The sequence below is a fragment of the Phalacrocorax aristotelis genome, chromosome 22 (genome assembly GCF_949628215.1).
Source record: "Phalacrocorax aristotelis chromosome 22, bGulAri2.1, whole genome shotgun sequence".
Classification (NCBI taxonomy): Eukaryota; Metazoa; Chordata; class Aves; order Suliformes; family Phalacrocoracidae; genus Phalacrocorax; species Phalacrocorax aristotelis.
Window position 1 is genome coordinate 6,530,260 of NC_134297.1, and position 14,745 is coordinate 6,545,004.

The following is a 14,745-nucleotide window of genomic DNA, read 5'->3' on the forward strand; positions in this document are numbered from 1 at the left end:
AGAAACATAATCTGGGCCTACAGGTTGATATTAAGGTTGTGTTAAAAGCAATACTCGGTTGGGGACTGTCCTGGTATATCTACCACATGAGAAATAACCGTGAGGATGGCTTGTGATTGCACCTCGCTATATGATAAACCACCTCTGGCCCACTCACCGGGCACCAACAACCTTCATGCCCTTGTTTGGGTACCTAAGCTATTTACAAATGTGTTTTTTAGCTAAAACAAAAATCTCTAATTTTCATCCAGAAGTGAACACCACCTGTATTTTGTTACTTAATCACAGGCTATATCTCTCCTCCTTCGCTGACCTTCATACCTCAGGAAAGAATGCGCTCCAGAGTTGGAAAACAAATTAGCAAGCGCCGTACGACAGTCCTGGGATGTTTGTAGGAGTGGGGAGTCAATGAGGCAGACAGAAACTATTCCAGACACCGGGTGCTACAGAGGGGAAAAGTGTTTTGTGGCCACGTAGTGACAAGGGACAAAAAAAACCTGGAGGTGAAAGGAGATGGTGACTTGATTAACAGCGGCAAAGAGGAATTAAATCAACCCTCTCCCACCTTGAAAAGCAAGGAGCGCTTTTAAAAAACAAGGTCAGCTTTAATCTGTGTGCCCTCGGGTGGAAATAACCTCTGACTTTTGGGGCTAGCGAGGAGGAGGGTGGCTGCAAGGTGACTGCAACCTCAGCCAGCCTGGAGCTTTGCCACCTGGTGCTGCCCTCATGTGGCTATTTAATGGGAATAGGGATGTTTGGTCTGTTTTCTAACAGAAAATAATTCAGGGCAGACTAGAAATACTTCAGAACACCACACAAGGCCCTTTTCCTGTTCAATTAAGCTGAATTCCGTCCTGCAGCACTCTAGGTAACTCAGCTTGTCACCTTGCAAATAGGTTTTTTTCAGTGCATTAGGAGGCGGCAGCCTGCAAAACGCTCTCCCCGGCTTGTGTCTCACCGTAGCAGCAAGAGGAATCCATGCAGTTTAGAAAAACTATTCCGCTCGGCAGAAAAATCGTATCTGCAAAATGCTCGTCGCATTTGGCAGTTACAACTCAGGAGACTTAATTGCACGGCGTTTATCAGATGGATTTACAGAGATGTATTGCTCTGCTGCTTAATTCTCTTCACACCGAGCCCATTTGCACCTCCCGATATCCAGTCCCGCAAAATAAAGCAGCTCAGTGGTGGAAATACAAGAAGGCTGGCATTCAAGGAAAGCTAATTAGTCTTTACAGCACTGTTAATAAGCAATAAATCCAGGCTGTAGCTCCCTTAGTCTGCAACAAGCTCTTTGCACAAGAGGAAAGGGTGTTAGAAGACGAGCTCTGCCTTCCCTGGGTGTAAGCACACAGTCGCAGACGCTCGGATCTGCCCGTAGCTGCTTTTCTGTTCAGTCGTGAACATGAAGACAAAAATCAGCTGCCATCCGTCCCCCCCGTTACGCAGCAGTGAGAAGGCTTCAGTGCAGAGCATCCTCCCAGCCCCAGGTTTTGAGACACGAACAGTTGCAATTCAGCTTGCGCCGGTGTTTATTTTTTATACATTTTTAGCCCCTGTACTGACTACTGGCATGTTTTTCTCCTCTCTAGGAGGTGAGATTTCCACTCACTTTTTGCAATAAATTAGCTGGCAAAGGCGGGCTAAAAACAAAACGTGTGCCTCTCTCATCTCACTTTCCAAGCTGAGGGGTTTATTTTCAATGGAAAAACGGGACGTTTTATGAATCCCTGCTGCTTAGCCATGTATCTTACAACCCTTCAGGCTTTACAGGTCTAAGGGATGGATTTGTCTAAGCTATTATTGCGCACTCTATAATTTATCAGACTTAAATTTAAGGATATCGGCTCAGTGAGGACTTTTATTTCACATTTATTCACTCTTTCAGCATTTAAGTGAACAGGAAAACTATTAACAAAACCCCTCTTTAGTTCGAAACCTCGGTAATAAAATTTGTATTGTGCAAAATCAAGCCATGAGGTTGCAAATTTGACATTATCTCACATTCAGTGATCTTTTACTCTTCCTCCTTGGGATGATGCCTTGGTCCATACGTACACGACCTCAAGCCCGGAGGTTTCTGTGACTTCAATCATGGCAGGTCAAAGCCTCCAGGCGCTTGGAAAAGTCAGTTGGCCAAAGGATGCCCTCCTTCACTATGGAAACACACATGGGAACCCATAGGATGACGCAATCTCATCATGTTGAATTTCTGCACTTAATTTTGTTGCTAAAAATCACTGCAAAGAGTGCTCATTTCAGAGATAGCAGTATTCAGGTACGGATGGAGGGCAGATATCACCCGTGTGCGCGACATGCTGCCCAGCAGCAGAATGGTGGCACGTCTCTTTGCTCTTCCAAACATAAATATATAATTAGGTTTTAAATTTTTTTCCTTCTAGAAAACAGATTCTTCATGTATTTGGAGAGGGACATTGCACCCTCTTCACTCTTCATCAGATCCATTTAAGAAGGCGGCTTGGGAGCTTGTGTCACACTTTTGCTGCCGGACTCCGAGGCCGATGTAGGGCTCTCCGATGCCTCTCCTGCCCCTCTGGATGCAGCTGTAACACACAAGCAATAAATCACTGTTAGCAAAACCCCAAACTACTGCCACTCCCCAGACTGCTCAGGGGAGCAAAGTGCACTTGTAATGAATAGACGGGGAGAAATTATAATGAAGGTCCTAAAATGCTGGGGTTTGGGGGATTTGGTGGGTTTTACTCTGTATAAAGTCTATCTGCTTGCATAGACTGGCCTGTCGCTTCTGCAGCCCATGTCTCAGCAAGCCGTGCAGCATCCCTGAGAGACTCATAGGCTTTAGGAGCACCCCTGAAAGTGGGATCACGTCCCCTTCCTTGGAAAAGCCATGCCAGGGGCTGGCGATGGCTTAGCGGTCACACAGTGCTGTTGAACCTTGGTGACCGTCAACCGCTTCAAAAATCCTTGCAAGGGAGGGGACAGAGTGTCAGGCGGTCCTGGTAATGCTTTGATTTCTCTATCGAATTAAAGTTTGACTTCCAGCACCTTGTGCAGAGGAAAACAAGTGGTGCGAGTTCCAGGAGCAGCTTCGGGGGCTCGGTTATTTGACTTCTCTGCATTTAATGCCGTCCCTCTTGCTGACACTCTTTTTCATTCTGTTCACTTGACAAATAGCGCGCACGTTTGTCACCGTGCCCTAGAACTTGCAGCCGTCAAGGGCTGCTGATTCAGCTGTGACTTTGTCCTCCAGGATCGGCGGGATCACATCTGCATCTCGCTCCAGGCATCCCCATCCCTGTCTGCCCACCCCGCCCCTGCCCAAATTCACGCCCCAGCCGTACCAGTAAGTGAGAGTGTAGTTTATAGCCAGGATGGCCACAGCGCCTGCCCAGTGCCAGAAGAAGCACATGGTGAGGAACATGATGTTGCTGTGGTCGTTCTCATCCCACATTTGGCCTCCCCACGGCTGGAACAGCACGACCCCGATCTGGGTGGAACAAACAATTTATTACCTTGGGGAAAAAAAAATATCAAGGTACTGAAGGCCTCCAGCACCCCTCTGTCCATCTCAGTTATCACCATGATCCACCTGGTGACCGAGGGGCTTGAGCCCTGACGGGGAGAGTGGGTTTTGCTGAGACAGTGCTGGCCTCGCTGAAGTCCAGCCTTGCAATGAGAGGCCACACAAAGCAAGTCTGGGCCTGCAGTCTCTCTTTCGCTGTACAATACCCAGACACAACCGTCCCTCTGCATTGCAGACTCCTAGCCATCCTTTAAAAACTCCATATTTAGTATTTTACAAGCTCAGCCCGGTTTTTCATCTCTGAATAAACTGTCTGAGTTAGCGCAGCAGGCCTGGGGCTGAGAAAGAGCTCACATTTCTTTTTGGCAGCCTGGTTTTGGGAGTGGTTATCTCTAGCTGATTTCTTTGCATCTCCAACTACTACCAAAGCAATCAGCTGACTGTATCTTTATTCAGCCATTTTATTGCTTGGTGGGGTTTGCATCTTTCCACTAAACCAGAGGGAGTGCTGCAGGGTGCATTAGACACATTAAGCAATTAGTACTTGGTTGTTAGATACTGTAAAATGTTGCTCGCTCGCCGAGAGCGCTCGCTTTTGCTGTTCCCCCCAGAGAAGCAATAAGCCAAGACAAACAGCTATTTCAGCAGGAGCAGTCATCAGAGATGACCTGCGATAAGTAAATTTTCATTCTGGGTTATGATCTATTTATGAAGAGAGCCTGGCAAAATTATCCTTCAGAGACGTGCGATTGATATGTGATGTACAGCTTCTTTTCCTGTTTTCCCGTTGCTCTCCTACCTCGGTGCTCTGCCCCACAAGAGAAGGCAGAACTGACCTGCCAGAACCACGTTCCTTGGACAATGGTGACACCGGCTCTGAACAGCTCCAGGACAATGTTGTCGCGGAGGAAGACCTCCAGCATGGTGCTGCAGGCTCCTGAAAAGATGGCGATGAGCAGCAGGGAGTGGATGTGCTGATCCAGCATGGGGCGGTGAAGGACGTGGTAGTAAAAGAGGCAACCTGCCAAAATACATACCACGCTTACAGTGGCATTAGCAATACCAGCCGTGACCGCAGAGCCCTGGTGGAGAAAATCACCTGCCCGGTTGGCAAACTGGGACAGGTCACCACGAAAACAAGGGACTCCACGTAGCACCATCCCTCTAGGTCTCCTGGCATCCCACCATCCCGGTAGCATGAGTTGCCCAACCTTGGGGAAGGAGGATCTGAACAGAGGACAACAGAAGAGTGGTTTTCTTCCCGTGTCAGTGCCATCACCTCTTCAGATCACCCTCCCCTCGTAGCCAGGTTCCTGCTGCCTCCTGCTTTTCTATGGCTAAACTTCACCATTTTCTTGGGAGCTGGAAATGACAGGTTTCCTTTTCTCACATGCCAAACTGCCTGTTGAGCTGCTCCTGCTCCAAAAACCACTGGGAACAGGGAAGGGAAATAACAAGATATGTGCCTTCACTAAGGGGTTTTCTAGATAAGCAAGACCTTCATTTCCTAGAGTGTTTTCCCTGTGTGATCCAAAAGGGGTCTGAAATTCTGGCTCGTGACTTGCAAGACAGCCTGAAGACAAAATGATATTCATGATGCGCTGAAGCCAGAAGTAGTCACTTGAATTTGCCACGTGCAATGCAAGCAGATGAGGGTGATGATGCCTGCAGTGCAATTAATGGCTCTCGGGGGGGAACGCGGGGCACGCAAACAGCTCTGTAGATGTAAGATAAATGCGGCATCCGCCAGCCATTTATCATAACGAGGAAACTCAGCCTGCTGCTTTGTATCGCTGCCACCCCAGAAATCCCAAACCAGACGAAGCCAGGACCTATTGATGCCTGTATTTCCCATCTTGCTACAGACAGCCCTTCGATAATATATCACCTAAAATGTGTCCTGTCTTCAGGGGTGTTCAGAGAAATATCGCAGTCTGGCAGATTTCAGTCCCTCTCTGACTCACCCTCCAACATCCCCCCCTGAATTAAGCACCATGTTCTACCAACCTTCAACGAACACAGCCAAGGACAGCATGAGGCGATCCAGACCCCGCGGCACCGCATCGGAGACGTAGGTGAAGACGTCCACCACCCCGGAGAGGCCATAGAAGAGGTACATGGTGGTGTGCTGCCAGTTCATCAGCTTCACCCAGTCGTGGCTCTCCCCGCTGTAGAGGTACAAGTGTGGACCATCCGGGACGAACTGCTCTGCCAGCATCCCTGCACGGACACGCAAGAGCACCCCGTTTCCGATGGTTTATTTCATAATGACGGTTGATGCTACTCATTGCTGCGGGGGGGTTCTGAAGCAAGAGCTGATGGGTTTGCATTAGAATCATAGAATCATAAAGGTCGGAAAAGACCTCTAGGATCATCCAGTCTGACCATAACGTAGGGAGAAAAGACTGGATATAGAAATCAGGCCTGCCCATATGAATGGTAGCTCAGCTTTGGGAAGGGGTACGAGACTTGGTCTTTTTGCATCAAACTCTACTAGAGATCAAGGTAAGATGAACATCAAGGATTCATCCTTCCACGTCTGGACCGGTTTCTTTGGAGTAAGGGCTCCAGGATGGTCATCACTACAGGCTGGGATGTTACCAACATAGCTAGTAAAATATAACACTTACCTATTAGAGCAAAGATGATTTTGATTCCCCCTTCGATAGCATCCACACGCTGGAAACAATAATTCCTGTGGGATTTCTTATTTACTTTCTGGCTGAGATACTGCAGCGGGTATTTCACAGACCACCAGAGCCCAAAGAGCAGGAAGAAACTGCCTGGAAGTGCGTGACCCTTGAAGTTTGCCATCCTGACAACCTCCTCTGACTACAAGGCAAAGAAAAACGTCATTGTACAACTTACGACAGTTATTTGACGTAATGCTGGGAAAAAAATGGGATTTCCCTTTCAGGGAGGCCTGGAAAAGGTTTGACCAGGCACACAGGAATAGGAAGGAGCACTGGGAAACCCTCCAATGGTGAGAGGTGGGAACTTCAAGGACCTCTCTGAGGTCCTTGCTCCAAGACTAGGAAATACCTGAAAAAAAACAGATTCCAGACAAATTTAGCAGAGGCCCCATATCTGCTGCAATCTCTGACACATCCCAGCCTGAACTTTGCATCCCCTGAGATCCCTCCCAGCAGTAGCTCCTGCTTTTCCTACCCTTCTACAGGTACGAGCGAGAGCATCCTCTGCAGACAAGGGCAAGGTGGGCTTTCTGGGACCAGGCAAGAGAGAAAATGCACAGGGAAAACAGGAAGGCCTTAGGGTAAACATCGGGGGTTTCTTTAGCTCCTTGAACAGCCACAGAAGTGGTGTGCTGTGTCCAAAAATTCTTTAAATTCCTGGAATTTTTTCAGCCCATGGAGTGGGGAAAAAAAAAACCCGCCCCACATCTATTTTGCAAAGCCAAAGCATTTTGTTAAGAATATAGCTTCAAAAATACCCCAAAAGCTGCTGGAAACAAACCACTTTGGTTCTGGGCAAAGAAACCAACTCTCTCCCTGCATCACCGCCGCTTCCCACCCCTTCCTCTCTCTCCAGAGCATCACTAAGCCAGGGTTGGCGCGGCGCAGAGCCCAGAGATCCCAGCCGAGCTGCTGGAGCCTCCGTGCCCCTTCGTGCCGGAGTGCACGCGTGCATGGTTTGTAGGAGAGCCAGGGGACCCGTTTCCTAGGAGAATTACAGCAATTAAAACCCAGCCGGCTCCTGTTTGCCATTTGCTGGTTTGCTTAATTAGGTGGAGAAACGATTAGCTCTTTGATGTGGGCTCGAGCATATGTTCTGGGGCCTGCCTTGGCGGGATCGCAGGTCGGTTGTGTCAGGCTGGCTGGTCAATTAGGATGTTTTTAATTGATGGCAAAGGCTGCGCTGCTGATGCCCAGGACTTCCTTCTCCATTTAGTAATCCTTCTCTCTGTGCTGAGCGGGTCTTAAAAGCTGGACAGAAACCAGCTCTCTAGTGGTGCAGATGCCATCCATCCACGTAGATGGGGCTGCGTAGTTTGGTGCTGGACCTGACCCTCCCTTCCCATACGCCCACGACCTGGTTATCCTTAAACCACCTTCCCCAGCTGCATTTTGGGCTTCAGCCCCCACTCGCTGGGAATATAAACCCCAAAACGCTCTGATTCTGCTCTTGCTGGCCTTCTGCATAAAGGACAATTTGGGCGTGAGGTTGAACATGGCTTGCTGCTGCTGCCAGCCTTCGAAAGGGGAGAACGGCTGCTTTGGCTTTATTAATAGCTGATTTCAGGGCAATTTGTCCCAGGGACACCTTGTTTCGCCCCATCAAGTCCATGCCCCCGGAGCTTGGCTGTGTGCAGATACCATCTCCCAGAGGCAGCTGTCCCCAGGCAGGAAAATCCACTGGGTTAGATCAGACCTGCTAAAGCCCTGTAGCCAACCTGCCCGATCTGAACCGGTTTAACCAAACCAGCTAACCCAGCACCTCGAGGTAAGCAAACATTGCCTCCTCGTGCAAACACCTCCCAGGTGCACGCAGCTACAGGCAGCAGCAGACACGTCCTTGCAGCTTACGCCAGAGGCTGGTCCCGCAGTCCTGCCTCCACCAAACACCTACGAGCTATCATGGTGGGTTTCATGCAAACAAATTTAGGAGGGGATTCAATCCAAGGGTGGAAAAGCTGTGCATGGAAATATTTTCTACCGTATTGACTAGCAGCTTTGCAGGCAGCTGTTGGCAGCACTGCACAGCTCTGCCTTTTTTCATGACTTGAAAGGAGAGATTTATTGACAGTGGGTGCATTGGGTAATTAAACACAAAATCAAAGCAAGGCGCCAATTACCAGCAATGCTGGCACAGTCCAGTGGGTTAATACAATAGTCTCTTTAGTCCTTTGAAGGAGACAACTGGGGAATCAGAGCATCCACCTGTATCCCTGTGATGAAGGGAGCAGCGTACCTGAGCCAGGGAGACGGCTGAAAAATCTGTATTTTCTGGGTGAGCAGAATATCCCACCACATACATGTACTGGTATAACATCAGGATAATGACTGGAAGCAGAGCCAGACCGATCCTGGAACACCACAAGAAGTACTGCAGCCATATCATGCCGTATTAATGCTATAATTATAACACTACCACAGCAATATACAGTCAAATATATAACTCCATGACCTAGCTCCAGCAGTTATGTTTTAAAGGCAGATATTTAATGGGACCTGATGATTTCCCACGAGACCGACGTAGTCAAAATGGGATGACTTAAAGGATACACTGATCAATGAAATCAGGGAAAATAAACGTCACTTAAAGGGAGTACACACAACCTGGCTGGGTGGCACGTCCACCTTACAGCGCTTACGTGCGACGGGGTGAGTGCAGCAGGGATTGCTTCGGGGTTGCTGCCGTCCGTACCTGCCCGATCGCTCGCTAGCAGGAAGCAGGGTGGCTTATCTGGGACGCATGACCAGCAAAACTATTTCTCCTGCTTCTCTTCCTCCTTTGAAAACACGCAAAAACCGAGCACAGGGGGAAAAAAACCCCACCCAATTATGTTTTCAGCTGTGAGCACCCTGGAGCAAACAGCTTTTGTTCATCCCTACAGCTCCAAAAGCCAGTGAGGCTTTGCCTGCCATCAGCCACACTGGGGAAAAGAAAAAGCTGAAGGACCAGCTGATGTTGGGGTTGGTAGCAACAACCACCATTACAGGGCATCCCTGCAAAGCCTGATTTTGTCCTGTTCCCCCGTTGTCTAACCTGCGAGTTTGATAACACACCCATGTCCCTGCTGGCTTCTAATTAACGCACTTTGCCCCCTGTTTATTACAACACCGTGAGCTGCACCGGCTTAATGATTTACTGTTTCATCTGCTCTTATCACCTCCCAAAGGAGCTGGTTTCTTCTTGGTTTATAGCTAATGCACCTAACCTCCCGGGAAGGCGTCTGGAGCTGCAGGGAGGATGGCGAAGAGCCCAGCTAGACTTTTGCCTCCTCTTGCCCTACCCTGGCAGCCACGGATGTCTCTTTTCAGCCAAACCCTGGGCCCTTTGAGCTCTCCAAAGGTCTCATTTGCTTTACTGAGGGTTTGTTTTTGTAAAGTTTTTATTATTGCATCAATAACACCTCAGTCAGAGCATCACTTCCATTTTCCCTAGCTTGGAAAGTACAGTCTAAAGTTCGCCGTTGGAAACAGGTTGCATCCATCACCCCTGCAGTTAACTTCGCCCTTCGACCTCCGCAAATCAGGCAGTTCAGATGCACCAGAGTTGGTTTGCTCTCCGCGGGACCTGCTGCCTGGCTCTCGGAGCGTCTGCGGGTGACAGGGCCGGTCCCGAGGGAAAGGCTGACTCAGTGAAGAAGGGAAATGTCCTGGCTTGCAAAAACACAAAAGGCTGAGCTCAGGCTGAGCTGGGGAATGCCACTGCCTGCAGTACGCGAGGCGCATATCTGGAAATAAGGAGGCTATTTCCAGCCTTCTCGAGGTGGTTCGGGTCTCCTCGTGCTGAATCTGAGACTGCAGGAGAGCATCAAAGCCAGACCTACAGACTGACAGCAGCTGAGGTGCTTCGACCAAAAACGCATCCTCCAGCAGCCCGTTTCCTCCCCTGTATGCTCCTGGTGTGCATCACATCTTCCTCTGAGCACAACATAACCAGCCCCGCAGCCCAAAGGCTCCACCAGTGATTCAAAAAGGCTGGGAGGGAAGGCAGTGGCCCAGCGACGGGGTGACCGGAGGAGAAGACATGGAAGTGAGATAATTGCACCTCCATGGACGGAAAGATGGCAAAGGAGATGCCCAGGAGGTGTCAGGGGTGGCATCTCCTACAAATATAAGCTCTCCTGTTGCCCGCTGCCTGCCGGCACTGCCTCACTCCATTACCAGCACTGTCTTATTTGTCTGCAGAGGCACTTCTAATCATAGCAGCACTTCCATTAGCTCCCCTAGGAGTTGGATCCCTAATGCATTAATGTCAGACTAAAACCCCACTCTGAACCATTTCATCCCATTATTGTCAGTTTTTCTTCTATCCCTGTCTCCATCTGCTCTGGGGAGCGTTAATGACGACACCGAGCAATCATGTTATTTGTTACTAATATTCGTGAGCCCAACTGCATCTGCAAAACCAGGAAAGCAACTTTTCTGCCTCTAAAGGATCCTTAGGGGTTTTAGTCTTAGGTTAAAAATTACCATAATCATTGCAGCCTATTAGGCTCAATTGCTGGGGAATATCTGGAGGACCATCAGGTACGGCGGCTGCTGATAGACACATGAGATAGACTGAGCTAATCCTAAAATAAAGGCCTGCTGCGATGGGGAAATTCAATGTGGAAGTTCAAACTGGGATGAAAGCTTCAAATTCGGGACGCTGGACCTGAGGTCTATTTAATAGACACAATGGACTCACCTGAAAAGAGGCACTGGGCGGGAGAGAGGTGATGGAGAGCTGATATTGCTCTCTGCCTGCTACAGCTCTTCCTTACTCTGCCTCTTTTTGCCTTCTTTCTTACAGGTCCCTGCTTTGCACTCTCCATCCCCACCCCTGCGCTGAGCCCGGCCACCAGGGAAGCAGCAAGAAGCATCTCCGAGTTACAGCCCAGCAGAGAAAGCTGAGAAATAAAACAAATTAGCCAAAGCCATCTTAATTACAGGGGCTCGGAGGAGGCGCTTCGTCATCCCTTTGCTTCTCTTTACGACCTGCATTTGTTTATTTGTGGCTTTAAGGCAGCGAGGTCTGACTTTAAAAATGATCTGTTTTGGGAAATACACGTTACCTTCTTAAAAGCCATTTTTCTTTGCCTCTGAATGATGCCTAAGAGATGAAAGTGTTTTTAACCAACACGGTGGTTGCCATGGGACTCGGCGAGCCAAGGTCCGTGCACCGAACGGCCTGCCCAGCTCCGCGATGTGCGATGATGGAATAGCCCTGACGCCACCAGCCCCTACTACCTCACAAGCACCCGCACAAAGCAGTGACTCAAAACCAGCGCTACTGCCACCGGCAATGCCGCAAAAATCGGTATTTTCTGAAAATGAAATGATTGCTCGCCCTAAAATTGTCGCGACTGCCCCTCATTGCGACGCTGGCTAAGCGTTCCTCCCAGCTGCCTTTGACATTCCTCAGAGAAAACTGTCCAAGACAAGCTACTAAAGAAACCGTTTCCATTGCAATACATCCCAGATATATCCAGTTATTCACCTTAAACACATAGACCTAAGCCTGTTGGCTAATGCAGATCCATCTGAATTTATTAGGTGGCTGTGGCTGCCCAACACAAGCGCCCTGTGCCTTGGTGATTGCACCCTGTGCAGCAAAAGTGAGATGTTACTAGTTTTTTAATGACAAACTGGTAGGAAGAAGGAAGAAACCTTTCCCCAGCAGTGCCCAGCTAAGGGAGGCACGCCATCCCTCGAGCAGGGCAGTCCCCCAGGCTCTGGTTTTCCTCCAAATCTGCATGTTTTGGGGCACTAAAAGGGACTTTTCTGGGCAATTCGGTAGGTAAAGGAGGGTGGGGAGAGAGTTTCTGGATCAGTGCACACAGCAGCAATTTCAGTCTAGCTGTTAGGCAAAGCTTTTGCATTTAATTGGGCTGGGAGTGGAGCAAGGAGCCAGCGAGGGCTTCCTGCAGGCAGCCCAGCAAGGGGCTCAGGGGGCTTGGGGAGGGACCCCTCGCCCCCAGGCTGCCCCGCTCTCACCTCTGCCTGCTCTCAGGCCCCACGCATCGTGTTTATTTTTCAACTTGCTCCTTGGAAAATGTTGCTGCCCGTTCGCTGGGCTGCCCCGTCGTGTCCCACCGCCGCAGCCCAGCCTGGCAGGGGCAGCAGCAAACCCTCCTCTGCCCCATCCCGCTGGGACGCTGGGGTGGTGGGACACCCCGGCAGGCTGAGGAAGGCAGAGCGCACACCTCCCCGTGTCCCCCCCACTTCGCTTTCCCACGGGGAGTGGGTCCAAGCTCACCCACCCCAACCCCTCTCCTCCCTCCCTATGAGGCTGAACCAGATGCCAAACTGAGGGGTCCCCCCCATCCCTCCCGCCCAAAACGGGGGGCAGGTGGGGTCCCTTTCTCTCCCAGCTATGGGGGGGTGACTTCCACAGCTTGGGGTGACTTTGCGCCCTCCTCCCCAGCTCCTTCCCAACACAAAGCCCCCTCCCCACACCAGCCCCAGCCAGCGGAGTCTTACCTGCCCCGGTGATCCCAGTGATCCCGCTGCCGCACCTGCGCCCAGGTGAGCCGTGCTCCTCCCCTGCCTGCGGCACCTGCCTCCTCCCTGCCAGCCCCAGGTGCTCCCAGCCTCCCCCAAACCCCGGCCGGAGGGGAGAGGTGACCCAGGACACCTTAAAAAAAACCCACCCCTGGGCACACCGGGTGCTTTAATTTGCAGCTTTCTGCCCCAAAGACTTATCTGCGACTTCCTGACTTGAAAAACTGGCTGTCTCAAGGCTTTTCCCCCAGATCTTTATTTTCTCACATTTCACTGCAATGATCGAATTTCCTCGATAGGACTCCCCCATCTCCCACCTCTTGCAGGGATGGGGGGGGCTGCCTGGGGCATTACCCCCCCCCCAAGCTCCCTGCACCCCTCGGCACAGCCCCGGCCACGAAACACTGCAGAACAGATTAATTTCTTTGAAGCACTTCATTTTCTGTGCTTCCCAGGTCATGACGGATGCTCCTCTGGGGATCCCCACTCATAACCCATATTTCAACTCCGAATGCAATTTTCTGACCAGGCCTCCTATAAAGCGTAGTTTATTCTTAATAATACTTTCCACTTTCATCTCCAGCCCTGCAAGTGCTTTACAAATGTTAAATAATTAACCCCCACGACGCCCTTGGGAGAGAGGTAAGCATTATTATCGCTATTTGTAAGGGAAGCACTGACAGAGCCTTCTGTGCAATAGCCCCGGGTTTAACTCACTTTTACAGAGCAGCATAGGTACTTACATCACTGAGAGCAAATGCACCTGCCGCAGGGAATTTGTAGTGAGAAAGCTGAATTTTAATGTTTTAAATATATCCACCCAGTTTTATAAATGACTTCATGGTTAGAAGCGCTGGCTGGCAATGCCTGGTCTTTTTTTATTATTATGATTTTGATTTATTAAAATCATATCTATTCCCTCACCCTGTCCCGTGATGTTGTTTAAACAGGTGACTGCTTGTAAAAATAATTATCCATTAATTCATCCTTTCTCACCGCTCAGAGAGGTGGGCGCCGCTGGAAGGGAGGAAGCATCCCGCAGGCATCCTCTCGCCACTGATTTTATCAGTGGTGGGGTTGGATGCCCAAACCGTGCGTGTTTTTTCAGGTGGGGCGGTTCAAATTTTCCAGAGGCAAAAGCCAAGCTGCAGGCGTTTCTTTGCTCTTTTTAGGCAGTTCCTCCATTAAACTGTTTCATGAATGTCCGAGGAGCTTGCTGTCATTTTAATGCATGTCTCGCAAGCCCTGGAATAAATCAGAATAAATTAGGGTGCTGAAGGCACGTGGGAGGCTTTACCCCCAAAAAAACCTACACCTGAAACGAAGGTTGAGAAATAAATGGGAGGAAAACAAGTGGTGAGATGGAGGGCCTGGAAACATGAAGAATTATCTAACTGGGGAGCTGCTGCCTCTCTGCTCAAGCTCATGAAATAAAAACCAGGGGATGTCCCAAAACGACACCAAAAATGCCATGCAAAAATCTGACTCATTAGCGATGAAGTTGCTGGACCTGGTACATAAAGCCCACAGCTCCTCTCATCTTGAAAGGCTGAATTTAGCTGAAACCTAAACCTTTAGCTAAACCTGACTCTGAAATGGAAATTTGCCTCTGCGTCATGTTGGCATTCCTTGGCTACCAGGAAATTTGCAGCGTCAAATATTTGCGAATGAAACCACGGGGTGGGGGTGGATCTTACTACAAGGAAACAAATAACCTCTCCATGTGTAAAGACCATCCCTGAGCTGAAGGATGAACAGAATCCAACCTCAGTGAAACTTCTCATTCCTACGTGGTCCAGAGCAACCATTTCCCAATAAAACACATTAAAAAAAGAGAAATCTCTAATTTATCTTTTCACCGGGGCTCAGCCACCCTTTAAAACCCTCATAGTTCCTTAAATGGCCTTGAAATCACATGTAAAGACTGTAACTCACCTGACCTCTCACCAGCCACGGGCACTGGGCTACCACTGGAGCTGGGAGCCCCGGTCACCACGCTGGACCACACACCCAGCCAAAAATAACCCCAGGGCTCAAGTCCCGATTAGCAGCTTTTCCAAAGCTTGT

At 49.7% G+C, this 14,745-nt stretch overlaps 1 protein-coding gene across 3 annotated transcripts; it reads right to left on the bottom strand.

Moving 5' to 3' along the window:
* Positions 1-834: 834 nt before the first annotated feature.
* LOC142067468 (transmembrane protein 45B-like) lies at positions 835-12,738 on the bottom strand. 3 transcript variants are annotated; one of them, XM_075116081.1, is made up of 7 exons: positions 12,658-12,716; positions 8,435-8,549; positions 6,136-6,337; positions 5,513-5,725; positions 4,342-4,526; positions 3,324-3,469; positions 1,517-2,564 (listed from the first exon to the last, which is right to left on the bottom strand). In XM_075116081.1, exons 2-7 carry the CDS (start codon positions 8,513-8,515, stop codon positions 2,447-2,449), a joined length of 945 nt encoding a protein of 314 aa, XP_074972182.1. In that variant the 5' UTR covers positions 8,516-8,549; positions 12,658-12,716; the 3' UTR covers positions 1,517-2,446. The 3 variants fall into 3 exon arrangements, with proteins under 3 accessions (XP_074972184.1, XP_074972182.1, XP_074972183.1); XM_075116082.1 differs by lacking the exon at positions 8,435-8,549 and adding an exon at positions 4,605-4,732 and having other exon boundaries at positions 1,857-2,564; positions 12,658-12,738; XM_075116083.1 differs by lacking the exon at positions 8,435-8,549 and having other exon boundaries at positions 835-2,564; positions 12,658-12,726.
* Between the last annotated feature and the right edge of the window lie 2,007 nt (positions 12,739-14,745).